This window comes from Argentina silus (assembly GCF_951799395.1).
Source record: "Argentina silus genome assembly, chromosome: 18".
NCBI classification, from domain to species: domain Eukaryota; kingdom Metazoa; phylum Chordata; class Actinopteri; order Argentiniformes; family Argentinidae; genus Argentina; species Argentina silus.
This window is the reverse complement of record NC_139672.1, coordinates 8,603,259-8,622,751: the sequence shown is the minus strand read 5'-3', so window position 1 is coordinate 8,622,751 and position 19,493 is coordinate 8,603,259. Positions and strand designations below refer to the sequence as shown.

General features: G+C 47.8%; 1 protein-coding gene across 1 annotated transcript in view; it reads left to right on the top strand.

The window, feature by feature from the left end:
• The window catches only part of ece2a (endothelin converting enzyme 2a), a 69,780-nt gene extending 51,334 nt beyond the window's left edge, over nucleotides 1–18,446 (top strand). Inside the window, exon 4 of the mRNA XM_083689778.1 lies at nucleotides 16,969–18,446. Within this exon, the coding sequence (XP_083545904.1) occupies nucleotides 16,969–17,256 (288 nt within the window). The 3' untranslated portion in view covers nucleotides 17,257–18,446. The remainder of the gene's footprint in view (nucleotides 1–16,968) is intronic.
• Nucleotides 18,447–19,493: the final 1,047 nt, after the last annotated feature.

Below are 19,493 nucleotides of genomic sequence, written 5' to 3'. Positions count from 1 at the left end.
AAGATTTTCGGGTTGTTTTTTTTTTCCTCCAAGGAACACAGTGTTTTTGATCAGAGGAAGATGGCCGAAGGGAGGGTCTGATAAAGGGTGACTGCCCGTCCAGTGGCCCGTCCCTCACGCCTCGCCCGCCCCGGCGTGGGCCAGGCACGTGAGGAGCCTCCGCGGAGGCAGGGCCGTATAGCTGTGTGTACACTACACCGCCCCTGGGATCGCCAGCCATAAAAATAGCTCTTAAATACGGCAACAATTCACGAGCACTTAGCGCAAGTCAGGACGCGGAGTGAGTGTCTGTTGGATTGGAAGTGACATTTTAAGGTTAGCGAACTTAGCTCAGGGCAGGACGGAGTTGAACTCTCGATGCTCCACTGCATCCGGCTGTGGTGTGAAGACAGGGGAAAGCGTGAAGGCTGTGTTAGAAGGCCGTAGTTTACTTTTTTTGAAGCGTTTTCGCTCCATAAATCCTTGTTTTCCACACGCTCAATATTTGTGTTATTGCTTCAGAGCATATTAATGCTGAGAGGTAGTGTTTTTGACGGGGCGATCGCAATCTTTCTTGTTTAGCTTCGGTGCCTGTGTTTGCCGTAGCGTCAAAGTGTTTAGAGAGATGTGACTGTGTATTCCCTCATGAGGGAAAGATCTCAGTGAGATATAGATTTTTGGCGCGAGGGGGGGGATTTGTTTTTCACACAATAGACGATTATGTAACCTCCCAAGTATTGACATGTTACTTCTGCACATAGTCCTTATCTACTGCACACATGGAACAGGGGAGGCTGGTGTAGGTAGGAATCGGAGGACGGGCTCGTTGTCATGCACGGGATAGAATGCACAACAATGAGCCCGACCTCCGATTTCCACCTCCACCAGCCTCCCCTGATGTGTAACTAGACACAGTAACTATGCTGGTCGTGACGATGCGGAAATAGAATCCTGGCAGTTGCCTTTCATTGCTGTTCAATCTGGATGTAATGTTTACTATGCGTGTTGTACAGTATGTAAGCTGTTATGTGGTGTTCTGGTTCTGGTTACCAAACGACATTGTACATGGTACTGACCCAGTACTACGTATATGTTTAGTGTGTGTGTGTGTGTGTGTGTGTGTGTGTGTGATGTGTGTGTTGAGCGCTGCCATCATTAAGCCCAGATTTGTTCAATCACTAAGATCAGCTCAATCACTGGGTTAAGCCTCCACCCCCACGCATGTATTACCCCTTAGCCCCCTTCTGATAACACATGTTGAAGTATGATCTAGTGCTTATCATCACATTTCACATCCCATTTACTGTATGGATGTTGTGTGTGTGAGTGTGAGAGTGAGAGAGAGGGAGAAAGAGAGGGAGGGAGAGAGACAGAAATCGAAGAGGCAGAGATGGAGGAAAAAATATATATTTTCACTTATTTTTTTAGCTAAAGGGCAGATTTTTAGCTTTCCCCCTTATTGCATCACTGCCCATAGGCCAAATCAGACGCCGGTGAAGGCCTTATCGATTTCTCACCCCTCTCTCGTACGCAAGCAGCTCCTAAAGCACTGCAATAACATTCCATCTGTAGCCCCCACCGTTTAGACCGCGGCTGCTGCATTCAGACAGATAGGCCTTTTCTCAGGAAATGACATTGTGCTACGCGGAGACCATTACGGTTAGCATTAGCGCTGTGATTAGCATATCCATCTTCCTAAATGAATGGAAGCCGCACAAAAGGATAAGGAGCCAAGCAGGGGCCCGAGGCTCCGTTAGGAAACGACACGTCTCGGCCCCGGTTGACTGGGAGTGAAGAGTTGGGGAGAGTTATGTTATGTAAGTTATTGAAGTGTTGGTGGAATACTGATATGGTGCGGTAGGAGCGGGGGGCTGTGCAGAGAGAGGGTGGGGGGGTGGGGGGGTGGGATGGGTGGGTGGATGGGGTGGTGGTGGGGGTGTAGGGAGAGAGAGGGGCTGTGGAGGGAGAGTGAAAAAGACATGCAGGGACATGTTTGTGTTTGTGTGTGTGTGTGTGTGTGTGTGTGTGTTTTCCTTGCTCCTCATCACGATGCCGCAGCAGGTCACTCCCGTTCCCCTCCCTATGTCAGCTCACCCTTAACGGGAGCGTTCCCCTGGCCGTTAACGGCAGACTGAAACCAGAACACCGGTGACTCAGTGCCAGAACCCCGTCACTCGACTCCCGTGTCAAAGCCACCCGCGTCAGTCAGCGAGCCACCGGGTTACCGTGACACCCGCAAGGGGTGGGGGGGACGGGGGGGGACGGAGACGGTGAGGGTAAATAACCAATCAAGGTAATGCCAGCCAATCAGCGCGGGGGGGGGGGGGGGGGGGGGGGAATCCCGATATCCCCGACGCCCCGCCTGTCCTAAAAAAAGGCCCTTGATTGGGGGGGTTTTGCGGAGCTGATAGTGGTTCACACAAGAGCGCGTCAGAAATAGCTGTTTAATCTGTCGAAGAGAAGCCTGGAATAGGAAACAAGGATGGATTAACAACAGTTCTACCAGCCAGCTTTAGCTCTCTCTGCGGCCAGGGTGGCTGGTGTTAACTGAGATTAGCGTGCGTCCTGGTTGGTTTAGCCGAGTAATAATGACTCAGGATCTAGCCAATAGGATCTAGGCCAAGGCCAGTTGGATAGATAAGGCTATATTAGGTACCAGATGGGAACTACAGAGCCTTCTGGGAAAGTGTGTTTCCCAGGGTTTGTCTGTCAATCAAAGTACAGTATAGCCCTCTGGGAAGTTGTTGTTGTTGTTGTTGTTGTTGTCAGTGGCTCTGTTTACCTGGCTGTTTACCTGGAGTGATTGGCTGTGTGTCCCTAACTGTGAATGATAGGTCAGTACTGTAAGTATTCAGCTTTTAGAACCGTTGTCTTCTTTTTTCTTTTCTTCACCTTCTATAGAATGTTTTTTTCTTTGTCCAAACTTTTCAGGCTTTCACTTTCTTTGTGTTCAGTTTGCTGTGGCGTAAGAGTCCTAGTGAAAGCAGTCGAGTGTGTGTGTGTGTGTGTGTGGGTGGGTGGGGGGTTGCTGGACGCTGGAGGCTGGAGTCGAGACAGAAATCGGAGGACGGGCTCATTGTAATGCATGGAATGGAATGAGGAGTGGTGTTCTACCTCCACCAGCCTCCCCTGGTGTGTGTGTGCTGTGTCTCCTGGAATGCATCGGTAGAGTCAGTGGAGTAGCTGATTTGAGACACACACACACACACACACACACACACACACACACACACACACACACACTTTGTAGCCTCCAACAGCAGCCACACAAACTGGCAGAAAATAATTGCTGTCTGTGTGGAAAACAAACTGTTTCTCTGAGCACAAATTAGAGTGGCCTCCCTCCCTGACTGTACTGTATGCCTCGGGAGCAGAGTACTGCTCCTCCTCAACACACACACACACACACACAGTCTGGCAGTGTATAGCTCAGTGGAAAGTGAGACGGAGATCTGGCCTAAGCCTCCAAGCTTGCTCAATTAAATCTCCCCCCTCTCTCTCTCTCTCTCTCTCTCTCTCTCTCTCTCTCTCTCTCTCTCTCTCTCTCTCTCTCTCTCTCTCTCTCTCTCTCTATGACTCGCTGGCTCTATGTCTCTCTAGTCCTCACTGTTTTAGGGTGGGGCCTCCCAGCTCGGACCCCCCAGTTCCCCGTCCTCTCTTCCCCAACCCCGTCGCCCTGTTACCGGGCTCGAACCCCTCCATCGTCCCCCAAAGGTCTGAAACCAAAGCCCTGTCATTCACTCTCCTCAGAGATGACGCACCTCTATAGCCTTGCTGCTGCGTTCTCTTCATGACTCCAGACTGTTGCTGTACAGTTTGAGGGTGCAGTGTACTGACTTGCCTTTCACTAGGGCCCTGAGTTTCTCCAAGTCAAGGAAAAAAAAAGGGCTTGGCCCTAAATATGAGAGCTTCTGTGATCCGTGGATGTCAGTTGTTGATGATTGATAGCGTATTGTCATAGTGGTCAGCGGTCCTAACAACGCTTAGGTTGTGGGTTTGATTCCTGCTGGGACCATATGTACTGAAATGTATGCACTCACTGCAATGTAAGTCGCTTTGGATAAAAGCGTCAGCTAAATGCCGTATATTATTACTATGACTATTATTATTATCATACTCTGTCACAAAAGTCAGCCGATAACCTCGTTTTTCAAAGTCGTATCTAAAGTTATTCCAGTGGCATATGTCTGTCTTCATCACCGACACTCCAGCTGTGATGTCATGACCTCTGAGTGATGGACTGTGGTGGTTTGTTTTCCCTCTTTGGTGTTTGTGGGTTGGCTCAGGGCAAATAAGAGGCTGACTAGGGGTCCTGAGTGCTCAGCCACGGCTGCCCTCCTCTGTGCCGGACCGAAATAGCGAACGCCGCTCAAACCGACAGGGGTCAGTCTCGCTGAGTCACCTGGGAAGCGAACGCACCGCGGCACCGTGTTCAGAGGCGCCTTCACAGCCGGGAGAGAGCGCTGCGGCGGTGTTTGGAAGAGTGCTTAGCGGGGTCAAACGCACACATGTGCGGGGGCTGCGAATGCTTGTCCGCTCCATTCCGCGAGAGGAGAAAACAGTCTCTCGCTCCTGAACTTTCCAGAATAACTTAGTAAAGTTTTTTTTTTTTTTTTTTTTTTTTTTTTTTTTTATAAGGTCTTTTAAGGTTCTGGTGTTTTTCAGCATGAATACACTTTCCTCCCCCGCTGCAGTTTTTACCAGTTCAATAGAATTCTTTAGTTTACTTTTGAGTCTAGTCTGTGTCTAGTTCAGAATACTGTCTCCATGAAGATCTACAGAATCTGTATTTTGCTATGTAATACGCAATGGATCAAAGCGTCTGCTAATTGATCATACTGTCTTGTCGTTATCAATATTAGCTTATAACCACTGTTATAAAGGGCCTATGAAAGGTTATAAGCAAGTGCAGCAGACACATGGGGTCTTTTCACCAGTGACAGAGTAATCGTACCACCATCCTCTAACCCAGTCTGATGAATCTGTTATAACCACTGTTTATAAAGGGTCTATGAGAGGTCATAAGCGCCAGAAAGGGTGGGGTTTCTCCACCGTGAAGGACAGGGTAAGTGGTACTACCGTCCTCTAACACGGTCTGATAAATCGACCCGGTTGTTCCTGGCACAGATAAGCACGGCGCTGTGATGAATGGCTTTCCTTGGCGGACCGCATTGGATAGCAATGAACACAGCCTCTCCTCCATAGATAGATCAGCTGCATAGGTGAGAGAGAGGGGGAAGAAATGGGATAAAAAACTATTAATTTGTTGCGAGCAGCACTGCATCGCGAGTCTGAGCGGCCTTTCTCTAACTCCAGAGTGGATTAGCGGTATTGTTGGGGTGTTTTAGTAAGAGTCCGCTTTGAGTTTGTTAGAGGATGAGTCATCGTCAGGTCACCGGTGGTTTGAGAGGGAAGGGAAATGGGGCGATGGTGTTCGCCTTTAACTGATTGGTCACTCGCCGGCGTTCCAGAGCGGTGCTTACGCTGTGTGTGCCAGTGTGTGCCAGTGCATGCCAAGGCCAATTGCTTCGTCACTCCCGGGCTTCAACGGTGCTTACCCCGGGCCTATTATGTGCCAAACGGGGCTAGGGGGGGTGCGGTTTAGAACGAGGGCGGGATATTCTTATCATCAGAGTGCTTCAGTTGGCTAGTGAACTTGGTGGGTCGAAGGCGTGATCTAAATGAGCTCGCTGTCACTCCACAATCGAATTGATTTGAAAAGCGCTTTTTTACAACCCCATTTTTACAATATGTGCCTCGGGTTTAGAGTTCAGGGTGCCAAGTTACAGAACCTGTTGGGGAAAACCGGAGGATGTTGTCTCCGTATAGTACGCCACTTTACGAACTACAAAATGGAAACAAACTAGAAATCATATACAGGGCGGTACTAGAAAGCCCAGCTGTGGAGATTCAAACGGGCTTGTTCACGAGGCTGGAAGCGCCGGGCTTTGAGCGCTAGCTGGTCATTAATAAGCCTTCATACCCACTGGCACTGATGCCGAAAAGCAGCTAATGAGTAGAAAGAATCAAACTAATTAGGAAAGAAGGGACAACATGTCTGCCTCAGCCTCAGCCGCTCAGGGAAAAGGGAAAGGGAAATGCTCACCCAGAAAATGACTATTATAACTATTCGGTGCCAAAATGGCGGCTGTTCTGGTGAGGGCTTCCCTCCGTCCTCCTGGCCTAGTGAGTGTAGTCCGTTTCTCTACTTCGCTGTAAGTGTGCTGTCGGAACCTCCGCTGGGCTGCCCCTGTCCCCGTCCCACGGGAGACCCCTCGAGCTGGCAGACACACTGGCCCACTTTACCTCCCTGCTTCCTTCCTTCCCTCCTCTGCCTCCCTCCCTCTCTCCCTCCCTCCCTCTCTCCCTCCCTCCCTCCCTCTCTCTCCCCCTCCCTCCCTCCCTCCCTCTCTCTCCCCCTCCCTCCCTCTCTCCCTCCCTCCCTCTCTCTCCAGCTGCTGCCAAACTCTTTCCTCTCTCCTGGTGGCTTTTTTAAAGAGACAGAAAAGACACTTCAGAATAGTTGTAGAGTATAAACAGAGATTGTGTAGCACTAACTAGTCCTTCCAGGGTTTTTTCATAGTTTTATTCAACCTTTAAGGCTTTATTCAGGTTAGCCTCACTTCAGATAAATATATCTTTTAAAAAGAAACCAACCAGTTAGCTGTTTTACAAACTTGCCTTTACACTGGTTGGTTAAAGACAAGACTTACGAATAGGAAATGGTGGCGTGCTAATTATAGAAATGCTCACCTGTCCCCAAACCACACTGTTGTCTTTAAAGGGGTTAATGGCTAACGGCTAACAGCTAATGGCTAACAGCCAATGGTTAATTGAAGTACTAGCTACTGTTGTCGCGAGTAAACTAGTGTTGCTAAATGGGGTGTGTGTGCCATAATGAAGCCATTACTAAGCTGCAGCTAATGCTTGTCTACTCACAATGTCTTAATGGATAATTACATAGAAGTGCTAAGTGCTTGAAAAGTGTAATAAGTGTCCCCTGTTCTTAAGGGTAGCTTCAGAGAGAGAGAGACTTGGCAGGAGAGAGAGGCGACTTGGAGAGAGAGAGAGAGAGAGAGAGAGACTTGGCAGGAGAGAGAGAGAGAGACTTGGCAGGAGAGAGAGAGAGGGAGAGAGACTTGGCAGGAGAGAGAGGCGGCTTGGAGAGAGAGAGAGAGGGAGAGAGAGGGAGAGAGAGGCAACTTGTAGAAAGAGAGAGATGGACTTGGAGAAAGAGAATTGAATTTAGAGAGGGGGGGCTTGAATAAAGATAGATGTGGGGGGGACTTGGCAAGAGAGAGAAGGATTTGGAAAGAGAGAGATAGAGAGACTTAGATAGAGAGGGAGAGTGAGCACACAGCAGTCTTGCTAGCCAAATGTGTCACGGTGTCAGAGCTCAGGTGTTGGTCTACATTCTTCTGAGCTTGTATCCCTCTGAGTTTTGTGCCGTGTTTGAAGGTGAGATGATGGAGATATCTGAATCGTACATGTGCCGCTGACTCCCCTCGCTGGACCTGTGCATAGATGCTTCCACATAGTCAAAAGGAGACATTTTCTCATCATAACCTGGATAATTGGATGACCAGTTTTGAGATGCCAGTTTAAGATGCCCTGACATGATGATATCGATATTTAGCTTTGACGGATGGCTAAACTGTAGTCTACTTAAAGGGGCAATCTGGGATTGGTACATCTGTTTTTTTTTTTTTAGACACACACACACACACTCACACACACACACACGCACACACGCACATATACACCTAGAGGTGGTACTGTTTATAGATGTGAGAGGCAGTGTGTGTTAGTGGGTTGCCGTGGGGGTCTAAAGTGTGTCTCTGGCTGTCAGTTTGGAAAAGTAGCTCAGTAATTAAAACAAAGCTTTCCTCCGGACCCCTCCTGAGAAGAGGCAGAAAGAGAGAGAGGGAAAGGGAGGGAAAGTTATTTTTGATCAAAAGGGAAGAAAAGAGGGCTAATTTTAGCTCTGTGTGTCGAGTTAGCATGAGGGGAGTGCGGTTGCTGAATATGAGAATGCTAATCGCTTAAACAGCTAAGGGCGTGCACACACACACACACACACACACAGCACTTCTTCCCGCAGCACGTGCAACCACATGCAACAGACAGAGGTTTCCGGATATGATTGAGCGTTGACCTACCTAAAGCTTTTTGAGGTTTCTTTACACTCACAAACTCATAACCCAGTATTTGAACCACATTTCAGAAGGAATTAGCTCCAGTTCAGTGGCTCACTCCCCAAACCCTCCATTTAGCATCCACTGGCCCAGTTACCCCATGTCATCCCCTTGTTTTATACTGACTAAAGCAACTGCTCACCTCTTCACTGCTTTAGTGATGTTTTGGAGGGAATTACGGCACAAAATGGCTGCCGTGCATCACCTACTGTAGGTGATTGCCGTGTGTTGGTGGTGCAGGAGATGATTAGGCTACTGCAAAACAAGACGCCCTGTCGTGATGTGTGATGATTAGATGCTGTACAGAAGCATTCTTTTCGATTATTCAAATGATAATCAAACTCTGTTACATTTTGTTTCCAACAAACACCCAAAATGAGATGAATCAGCAGAAAAGATCAGTTTCTGCAGAATTCCCCTCCGGAAAGTGACCAAATCGACAATGGAGTGTAAGGAAAAAAAAAAAAAAGAAAGAAAGAAAGAAAGCATTCCGGAACTTTCCGCCGTGTGTTGTTTTTGTTTTGAGAGAGGTGTCGCATTGTGACCTAGATACGCTACTTTGAGCAGTTCGAAACTTTCGTCTCCATGGTAACTCCCAATGTGCGAGGGAGCAATGCGTGATGAATGCTGGATGTTGTCTGCCAAGCCATCTATGCAGCTGCAGCTTCAGCGGGCAGAAACAGCCCAGCTTACCTTCTACTTCTCTGCTGCTGACCACTGCTGCTATCGTATACAATCTGGAATATTTCATATCCAATACTGTATATGAAATAGCTATGCATGCCAGAAAGACAAGAAAGACTACTGACTGTACTACTTTACTTGACTTGACTTTACGACTGTAAATTAACTATTTTTAATCGGTTTTACTGTAGCAACCGATGCAGTTAGTGTCCCTATCTTCCATAGGTTATTGGAGATACTACTAATAATAAATCTATCTTCTTTTTCTCCGGCTGCTCTTCCCTTTGCGGCTGCAGCCGTGGCTATATACAGTACATCCCTTTCACCTGCAGTCAACATGACAGGGAAATAAAGTCCTGCTGACTTGTTATCATTCTGGTAAAAGGACCAGGATGTGGACATAGGTGTGAGGGGGGTATTTGTACATACACACACACACACACACACACACCCCATATCCCTTTCTCACAGGCTCATCAATAGGCATGTATGCTCTGCGCAATGAGGAGAGGAGAGAAGAGGAGAGAGGGTCTCTGATGTATTATTCAGCCTTGCAGTGGGTGGGAGGGAGGGTGGGAGGGAGGGTGGGAGGATGGGTGGGTTGAGGCGGTCCAAATCCTGGTTCTTCTCTAATCTACCACAGTGGCAGGGACAGTAACACAGGCTGTTGTGAGGATGCTGAACTGGATGTTATCAATAACAAAAAGATGGCCGCTCCTACGCATATATGTGTTAGGCCTTTCTCTCTCTCTGTCACACACACACACACACACACACACACACACACACACATAGGTTTCTCCTTCCAGATTAAAAAAAAAAAAACAGAAACAAGAGAAAAACTTCTGGCTTTGTTTACGAGTGGAGTGGGGATAGGGACTGGGGAAGCTTACAGTAATCTCCAGAAACCCCCCCACATACACACACACACACACACACTCACGTCTATTGTATTATCATCAGTGTGCACTTTTCAGGAGGTTATCTGAGAAAGGAAAGTTCAGGCAGAAGGCACTTACTGTAAGTTGGTGTGATTGCATCCCAGACACACACACACACACACACGTCTTTCTCCACAGGGCAGATGGTGGCTTAGCGTTGGCACACTGGGCCCTTCAAGAAAGGAGCTGGGAGAGAGGGATGAAACAGGAATGGAGGGATGAAGGGAAAACAAAGCAGGCTGTTACCCGCGCCCCTGGAGGGAAGAGAGGATCTGCCTCGTTAGGAGGCTGGCATAGACCTCTCTCTGTCTCTCTCTCTCTCTCTCTCTCTTCCTCTCTCTCTCTCTCTGTTTTATTTCTGCCTTCCACATGCCTGGCTGCAGGCTATGGGTGAGGTGAAACGGAAAAAGAAGCAGTTGATTTGAAATTCACGTTTTTCTCAGGCAGGGAGGGATGGAGCAAGGGATCCGCGGAGATACTGTAGGGGAAGAGAGGGAGAGGGAGGATATAAAAAGCGCTCAAGAGAAAAAAAGAAAGAAAGAAAGAAAGAAAGAAAGAAAGAAAGGAAGAAGGAGAGAGAAGAAGCATTGAAGAGAGGAGTAAAGGAGAAAAATATGACCTAAATAAAATCTGCCTCTTTCCCCTGTTCCCCTGTTTTGTCTCTGCCCCAGTGTGTGTGTGTGTGTGTGTGTGTGTGTGTGTGTGTGTGTGTGTGTCTCTGTGTCTATGTCTGTGTGTGTATGTCTGTCTGTCTGTCTGTGTGTGTGTGTGTGTGTGTGTGTGTGTGTGTGTGTGTGTGTGTGTCTGTCTGTGTGTGTGTGTGTGTGTGTGTGTGTGTGTGTGTATGTATGTGTCTGTCTGTCTGTCTGTGTGTGTGTGTGTGTGTGTGTGTAAGCTGTGCCCCTGAAGCAGACAGTGAGCTGTGGTCCATCCAGGTCTGTTATCCAGAGATAGCACTATGTTGTTGTTGCTACCCTCCGATCGGCTCTCACACAGACAGGGGGCACACACACACACAGTTCCCCCCCTCCTTTATCTCCCCCTCACTAAATCCACCCCCACACACTGCAGCTTCCACCATTAGTTTTGAGACAGACAGGTAAACTCTGACTCAGGGCTCGTCTCGATGGTCTAAAATGGCCGCCTCTCCTCGTCTCCTTTCTTCCACTTGCACTGATGTGAAAGAACTGGACAGGAGAAAGCAGTCTCCCGGTGGGCACTCTCCATATTGCCTTAGTCTTTCTTGTGTTTTCAGGTCAGTGCAGGTGCAGGAGGAGAGAGGGGAGGAGGGGAGGCATGGGGAGGTGGAAGAGAGAGAAGAGAAGAGGAGAGGTGGGAGAGGAGGAGAGGAGTGGAGAGGGGAAAGGTGAAGTGAAGAGGGAGAGAAAAGGAGAGGTGAAAGTGTGTGTGTGTGTGTGTGTGTGTGTGTGTGTGTGTGTGTGTGTGTGTGTGTGTGTGTGTGTGTGTGTGTGTGTTCCGGAATGCTTTTCTTTTTTCTTGGTCAGCTTTCTGAGGGGAAAAAAAATGCAGAAACTCACATTTTCTGCTGATTCATCTCATTGTGTGTGTTTGTTGGAAACAAAATGTCACAGAGTTTGATTATCATTTGAATAATCAAAAAGAATGCAGCGAATTCCTTCTGTACAGCATCTAATCATCACACATCACGACAGGGCGTCTTGTTTTGCAGTAGCCTAATCATCTCCTGCACCACCAACACACGGCAATCACCTACAGTAGGTGATGCACGGCAGCCGTTTTGTGCCATAATTCCCTCCAAAACATCACTAAAGCAGTGAAGAGGTGAGCAGTTGCTTTAGTCGGTATAAAACAAGGGGATGACATGGGGTAACTGGGCCAGTGGATGCTAAATGGAGGGTTTGGGGAGCGAGCCAATTCCTTCTAAAATGTGGTTCAAATACTGGGTTATGAGTTTGTGGGTGTAAAGAAACCTCTTTAAAGGCTTTAGCTAGGTCAACGCTCAGTCACATCCGGAAACCTCCGTCTTAGGGCTGTTGCATGAGGTTGCATGGGGTTGCACATGCTGCGTGAAGAAGCTGCGGTGTGTGTGTGTGTGTGTGTGTGTGTGTGTGTGTATGTGTAGCTTGAGAGTGGTTTTTGGGGAATTGCGAAAGCGAGAGTATCTCTCGAGGGCACTAGAAACTGGGATGAGAACTCAACTCAGAACGCCTCGTCCTCAAGTGACCACGGTAGATTTACCGTTACCTCACCTTTCAGTAGGCACACATCGAATAGAGGGAGGGAGGGAGCGAGGGAGGGTAACAGCGGGGCCTGTGAGGACTGGAGAACGGAAGATAGGATGTGAGGATACTCACCTGGAGAGAGGAAAGGCAGAAGTAATATATTTCTCCGGGGAGAGAAGTGACATATTCTATTTTCCCCTCTTCTCTTCAGGAGTGTACACAGCAGGAGGAGACAGATGGGGACGGGCTGTGGCACGTATCCACTTAGTATACAGTAGGAGCCGGCAGGAGCCTCTCTCTCACTCTCACGCACCTTAACCACGGACTCACGCTTTATCAAACTGGTTCGCCGCCATTCGAGCGGCAGATCAAATTGGTAGGCACTGTTGAAAGTGTCAATGGCCGACCGATTCACATTGGCACGCTGGCGACGGCTACAATGGCAGAGCGAAAGGCATTCAAAGCACAACACATAAGAAACACGTTTTGAGGGGAAAAAAATTATGTTTGTTACCTCATGGACACAAAGGTTATAGGTTCATGTGCGATATGGGTATTTGCCCTGTGCCTCCAGGTTTGACTCCTGGGCTGAACTGAAACTGTCACACTATGCTGGAGGTAGGTAGAGTCGCTAAGAGACCAGCCAGGGCTTCCGTTGCTGCACTGAATAATTTAGAAGTAGAGAGGCTATGACATCACCTGTGTGTGTGTGTGTGTGTGTGTGTGTGTGTGTATGTGTGTGTGTGTGTGTGTGTGTCTATGTGTAAGTGTATGTGTGTGTGTGTGTGTGTGTGTGTGTGTGTGTGTGTGTGTGTGCGCGCGTGCGTAAGCCTTTTCGATAAAACTGTTAAAAATACCAGCCCCCCAGTCACACTTATTAGTGGCCTTGGCTTCAGGGGTCAGCTAGTAATCCTACAGCCTTGGACATGTGCACTATCTAACAGTACATGGCCTGCAAATTAATTCAGTGTGTGTATCTGTCTGTGTGTGTGTGTCTGAGTGTGTGGGGTGTCGGAAAAGCCATGACATCATCTGTGCTGAAGCAAGGAGGGAGGGAGGGAGGGAGGGAGAGAGGGATGACTGGTTTCCTGCTTCAGTGCTCTCTGAGAGTAGCCCTTAGGCACAGATCTAGGCTCAGCTTACACCCTCCCCTGTTCCTAACTGTAACCATTAGTGAAATAGGCCTATGAAGTGACCCGAGATCAGTGTCCTCCCTTCACACTCAACATCAGCGTACTCTGCCTTGTACAGTCCAACATTAGTCGATGCAAAACGCTGTGACCTCATTTCACCCAGGTCAAGGAGAGAGAGGAGGATGGAGAGATGGAGGGACAAAGGGATGAATGGGATTAAGGAGGGAGCGATAGAAGGAGTGTAGGAGGAACGAGATTATTCCTTCATCCTGAGATGACAGGAGACACACACACACACACACACACACACACACACACACATAGTCTAAGGAGGGAGACACACACACACACACACAGTCTAAGGAGGGAGACACACACACACACACACAGTCTAAGGAGGGAGACACATACACACACACACACACACACACACAGTCTAAGGAGAGAGACACACACACACATACACACACACACACTTTTTTCTAAGTAAGCGTCGGGCGGTGCATGGTCGCAAAGAAAATGTGAGACACTGCTGGTCAAATCTTCACTGGGATGTTCACCACAGTCTCCCATTCACACGGATGCATTATTGAAGCTAATGTTCGCGTTCCATGTACTACATCCTGAGTGAGGCGTCATGATCTGGCGTATGAGTCCCTCTGAGTCATACATGAGGAGGTTCATTGTTAGACTGTGTGTATGAGACACCTGTTGAAACCAGTAGTATCTGGGTTAGCACTTTGCCTCTGTGTAGGTAGGTCCTCCATCAGTGATGCTGCACTCGACTGTTGTCTGATATGCACAACTGTGGGGGTGGATCATTTTGTGAGTGTGTGTGTGTGTGTGTGTGTGTGTGTGTGTGCGCGTGCGCAAAACAAATGCAATCCACGTGCTATCCGTCATATTCTTCTGAGCTTCTTCTTTCCCGGTGTGGAAATCTGGGTCAACACGACTGGTGGGAGATGGAAGTGTGATGTCGTAGTGTGACACCATCTCCCGCTGTGTGTCATGACTGACTCGACTGGCTGGATCACACACACACACACACACACAATCGGGTTGACCCACAAAACCAGTGTTTCTAGTCCAAAGAGGGTTCTAGTCCATGTCAGCAGTAACACCACCTGATCTAAATGATTGTCAATATTGTCTGTCTGCGTCTGCGTCTGTGTCTGTGCATGCGTGGGAACTTCCCCCTGCATGCAGTCTCAGAAGTTGGCAATGATGCAATTAACCCAAAACGATCAAATTAACAGAGAGAAGAAATAACTGAGTACTAAGCTCCAATTACCCCCACACCCCTACACACACACACACACACACACACACACACATAGACACACACAAACAAACAACACATGACCCTCACCGTACACACCCTGAAAGCTCACTGAAATAGTGTTTACCCGTCTTTGTACGAAAATGTGCGTATTTTAACGTGAGCGTTTTCGCTGTCATTTTGTCTGGTGTCCAGGTTCTGAAGGGTTCTTGTTCAACCCGGTACCGCTGCTCATGGCCCGTTGTCGCGAGAAATATGACAATGCAAGAGTGTGTCTTGAGCTTTCTGTATGTTTGACCGTTTTTGATTTCCGTTTTAGAAATGGAGTGACTTTTTTTTTTTTTTTACACGAAATGCATTTATTAATTTACATTGCAGTTCTACACCTCGGGCGTTTCATATTTTCACTTTCGCTCTTCCTGTATTTATCATCCTCTCTCCTGCTCCCTCTCTCTCCCTCTCCCCCCTCTCTCCCTCTCACCCTCTCCCCCCTCTTTCTCTCTCTCGCCCTCCCTCCCTCTCTCCTCTCCCCTGTCACAGTAGAGAGAGTGAATAATTCATGGTGGTAGCTGCTTGCTGGTGAGGATGTATCATGTGAGAGGAGAGCCGGGTACACGTGCTGCGTTCGTCTCAGAGTCCTTCTTCTTCTTCCCCGCTGCGTCTCCGAACCCTGCGCACGGAGCCGCCCCACGTGCCCCCCCCCCCCGGGCACCTACATGTACCATACCGCTCTACTGTATATGACAACGCCTTGCATGACAGTACTTAGCTTTAGCATTAGCTTTACGTGACATTCTCACACGTGAGCCCAACGGAGGCGGTGCTAGTCTCCAAAGCCCAGGCACGAAGCTGTTCACCCGCCTCGCATGTTACTGGAACATGACCTCATATTACATTATACTGTATATACACCCAGCTCTTTACTATGAACACTGGGTAGGGCCTCCCTTTGCTCTCAAAACAGCCTCGATTCTTCGTGGCATTGATTCCACAAGATGTTGGAAACATTCCTTTGAGATTCTGGTCCATGATGACATGATTGCATCACACAATTCCTGCAGATTTTTTCAGGTGCACTTTCAAGCTGTGAATCTCTCGTTCTACCACATCCCAAAGGTGTTCTATTGGATTCAGATCCGGTGACTGGGAAGGCCACTGAAGAACACTGAACTCATTGTCATGTTCATGAAACCAGTTTGAGACGACTTTTGCTTTGTGACATGGTGCATTATCATGCTGGAAGTAGCCATTAGAAGATAGGTAAATTGTGGCCATGAAGGGATGCTAGGCTGTGGCATTCAAGCGATGATTGATTGGTATTAACGGGTCCAAAGTGTGCCAAGAAAACATTCCCCACACCATTACACCACCTCCACCTTGAGAAGGTGTACAGGTGTTCCCAATAAAGTGTTCTGTGAGTGTATATATACACTACCCCTGTGTAAGTAATAGGATAGTGAAGCATTTTTTTCTTCTTTTGGCTCTACACTTCAAAAGGATTTGAACTCAAACAATTACAATGAGGTTAAAGTAGAGATTCTCAGCTTCTATTTGATGGTATTGGTGTCCATATTGGTTTCACCATTCAGAAATTACACCACTTGTTATGCCCAAAAGTAATGGGAAAACTGGCTTGACAAGTGTTTCTGGTAAGTCAGGTGTGTTCCATCATTTATGCAGGCATAAGAGAACTGTCAACGTCTAGTATTGACTCTCGGCTTTGCATTTGCCTTTGGAGTTTGCTGCTGGTGTGATGATGTTGATTTTAATTACGTTGTTTGTGTGTTTTTAGCTTTGGTTTGATGTGCTTTTCAAACCCGATGTGGAACCCATGGTCACCATTTGAAACTGTCTTCAGAACTTTTGGTCAACCTGTCCCTTACTTTGTTCCAGTCCTGTACTGTGTGTTCTCAGGCTCCACATTCACTGGATACAAGCAAGCGTTTCCTTCAGTGCTGTTCTAGGGCGCTCCCTCTTTCCATCTCTGTATGTCAACTTGTGTGTCTGTGTGTGTGTGTGTGTGCATGTATGTATGTATGTGTGTGTGTGTGTGTGTGTGTGTACGTTTACGTGTGTGCTGCATGTCAGTGTGTGGGTGTATGTTTGATGTTTGTGAACAATCTCTCATCTGTGAAATATCCCGGTGCACACGTGCATCTCACACACACACACACACACACACACACATACCTCTAACATGCTGGAATGATTTAAAAACCAGAGCAGAAATTATTCATGCAGTGATGTATTCATACACATCTTATGGTTTATGCGCTGTCATGAGATATCATATCTGGCATAGCGCCCATCTCTAAAGCAATCACTAGGTTTGTAGGACGAGGGTACTGGGTTTAGAACCCTGGGTACTGGGTTTAGAACTCTGGTTCCCTGGTGGTGGTGGTGGTGATGATGATGATGATGATATCTACTTGGTTGTCCTTCGCTACCTGTGTCATTCTAGCTGTCTGACCCCTTGCTCCTGCGATCTCTCTCTCTCTGTCTCTCTCTGTCTCTCTGTCTCTCTCTCTCTCTCTCTCTCTCTCTCTCTCTCAGATCAGTCGTGTGCTGAAGCCAGGAGGGCGTTTCCTGTCCATCACCTTCGCCCAGCCACACTTCAGGAAACGTCTCTATGCCCGCCTCCACTACGGCTGGTCCGTTCGTCACCATAGTTATGGGGACGGCTTCCACTACTTCCTGTACGTGCTGACCAAAGGGGAGGAGCTTAGCCCAGAGGACGCCGCTCTGGAGAGAAGTCTATTGGAGGAGGCCAAAGCCCCGCCCACTCAGGTGATAACCCAGGAAGAGGATACTGAGGACTTCCTGAATAGTATTGACCTATAGGAGGGCTGGGTTATCTCACTGGGCTTTAAAGTGTCTTTCTCTCTCCTCTCCTCTTCTCCTCTCCTCTCTTTCATTTGAACTAAAGTAAAAAGTCAGCGTAGGTGACAGACAGTTCCTTCACATCAGTTGAAGGAAAGTCACTTTAGACGAAGCGTCTCAAGGTACATACTGTATATATACACCATACCACCAGTGGCCCGGTTCTCAGTGTCTCTCAGGGCATCAGCCTACAGAACAAAGGACTGTGGTTTTTCCACGACGGACTTGATCATGAAAATGTTATCATTTTCTTTTTAATGATTTTGTTTTAAAAAATAGGATTTTATCCCGTGATTTCATCGTTGCGTTGCTAAATGAAATGCCTTTTTTTTATTTTTTTATTTATTTATCATCGAGGCCCGCCCACGTTTGGACCTCTGTGTAATTGGCTGTGTAAGACTCCCGCGGTACAAGCTCGACTCGTGGAGTGTTGTGTTGAAGTCTATTAATATGGCTGCCACCGTCTCCCCCCCTCCAACCCCCCCCCCCCCCCCCCGCCCCGGTACAGGCTGCATCTGTCTTGTGTCTCCTTGTGATTCCACACAAAAGCCAGGCCTACTTTCACACACGCTCACTTTGATACACCTGTCAAACACACACACACAGAAGTGGGTTCACACACACACACACACACGTGCAGACACACACACACACAGACACAGATAAGTAGGTTCACACAAACACACACACACACTACAGAGGCACAGTCACATACACACAGAGACACAGTCACACACACACACTGCACTGTCAGCCGACCCTGTCAGCTAGCTAACGTCCCAGCCTTCAAACCCCCGTCGACCATGGTGTATTTGTTGAGGAAACATCAGAAGAAGCTCGGGGGCCCAAGCTGCTGCTGCTGCTTAAATATAGACCACCGAGCCATGGAGGCAGAGAGGACCACATTAATAAAGCAGAAATCATTTATTTTTAATTCTCCGCTGAAATGTAATTACCGTCTATTTTTAAAAACCTGAAAAAAAAAGGTGCCTGATTTCTCAGACGGCTCCTCTCTCTCTTTCTTTCTATCTTTCTCACTTCCTTTCTTTCTCCCTCTCCCTCTCTCTCTCTCTAACTCTTTCTCTCTCTCTGCTGTGGGTGATTTTTAACTTGGAAGAGTTGGCTGAAATGATGATTTTACAGCAGTGTTGGAATGGAATAAAGTTGATTTTACACAAATGGTTTTGTTCATATCTGGATGTAACTGAATTACTGTATTCTTACAAAACACACACACACACACACACACACACACACAAATGCACTATTAAAGTGGGTGTATCTCTCAGACAGAGATGGATCACTTCTCACACACCCCCCCTCCTCTCCCCCTCACCCATCCATTGTCCACCGGCCCGTCTCATTGGTCGGTCGGGCCTTTATCGGGTTTCCATGGTGACAAATGAGTGCCCGTGCGCTGGTCTCCTGAACAGGAGAGTGGCAAACAGCCTGGCACCCAGTCAGGCTGGCAGGAACGGGACGGCCAGGCGGTTATGTAACTCTAAGTGGCAGCAGGCTCCATATCGATAATGGATGCTTTAACCTTGGCAGAGTGCCAGCCTTGCCCACATGGACAGGGGGAATGAGAGTAAACTTTTGATGTGTGTGTGTCGTAATGCAATACTCGGAACTAAACAAGTCAGTCCCTCGCTCAAAGACAGCTCATATACCTTTCACTGAAGAAAGAATATTTGTCATTGAGGAAAAGATTACTTTCATAACGTGCTCTCTTTTTTTGGCAGATATGTGATATTTGGAGGTTCTTTCTCTCATCCATCATCTGCTGTATATTGTGTCAGTTCCATTTTATCTCAAATGGCAAGAAAACCAACGGTCTTGAATTGGATTTTCTATTGACTTCACGTACTGACTGATTCGAAATGGCGTTGAGCCATTGTGATAGACTAGACTGGACGTTGGTTATGGAATACATCTGAACCCTGGACTAATAGGAGGCAGATATTCACAAATGGCATTATTTCTTTCTCTCCCTCTCTCTCTCTTCTCTTCTCCTTCTGTCCACTCTACTTTTTTTCTTATTTTCCTCACACCTCAGCTTCTATCTCTTCTCCATTTCTCTCTCTCCCACAGCCCCGTGGTATCCTCCCTCTCTCCCACAGCCCCATGGTATCCTCTCTCTCTCCCACAGCCCCGTGGTATCCTCCCTCTCTCCCACAGCCCCGTGGTATCCTCCCTCT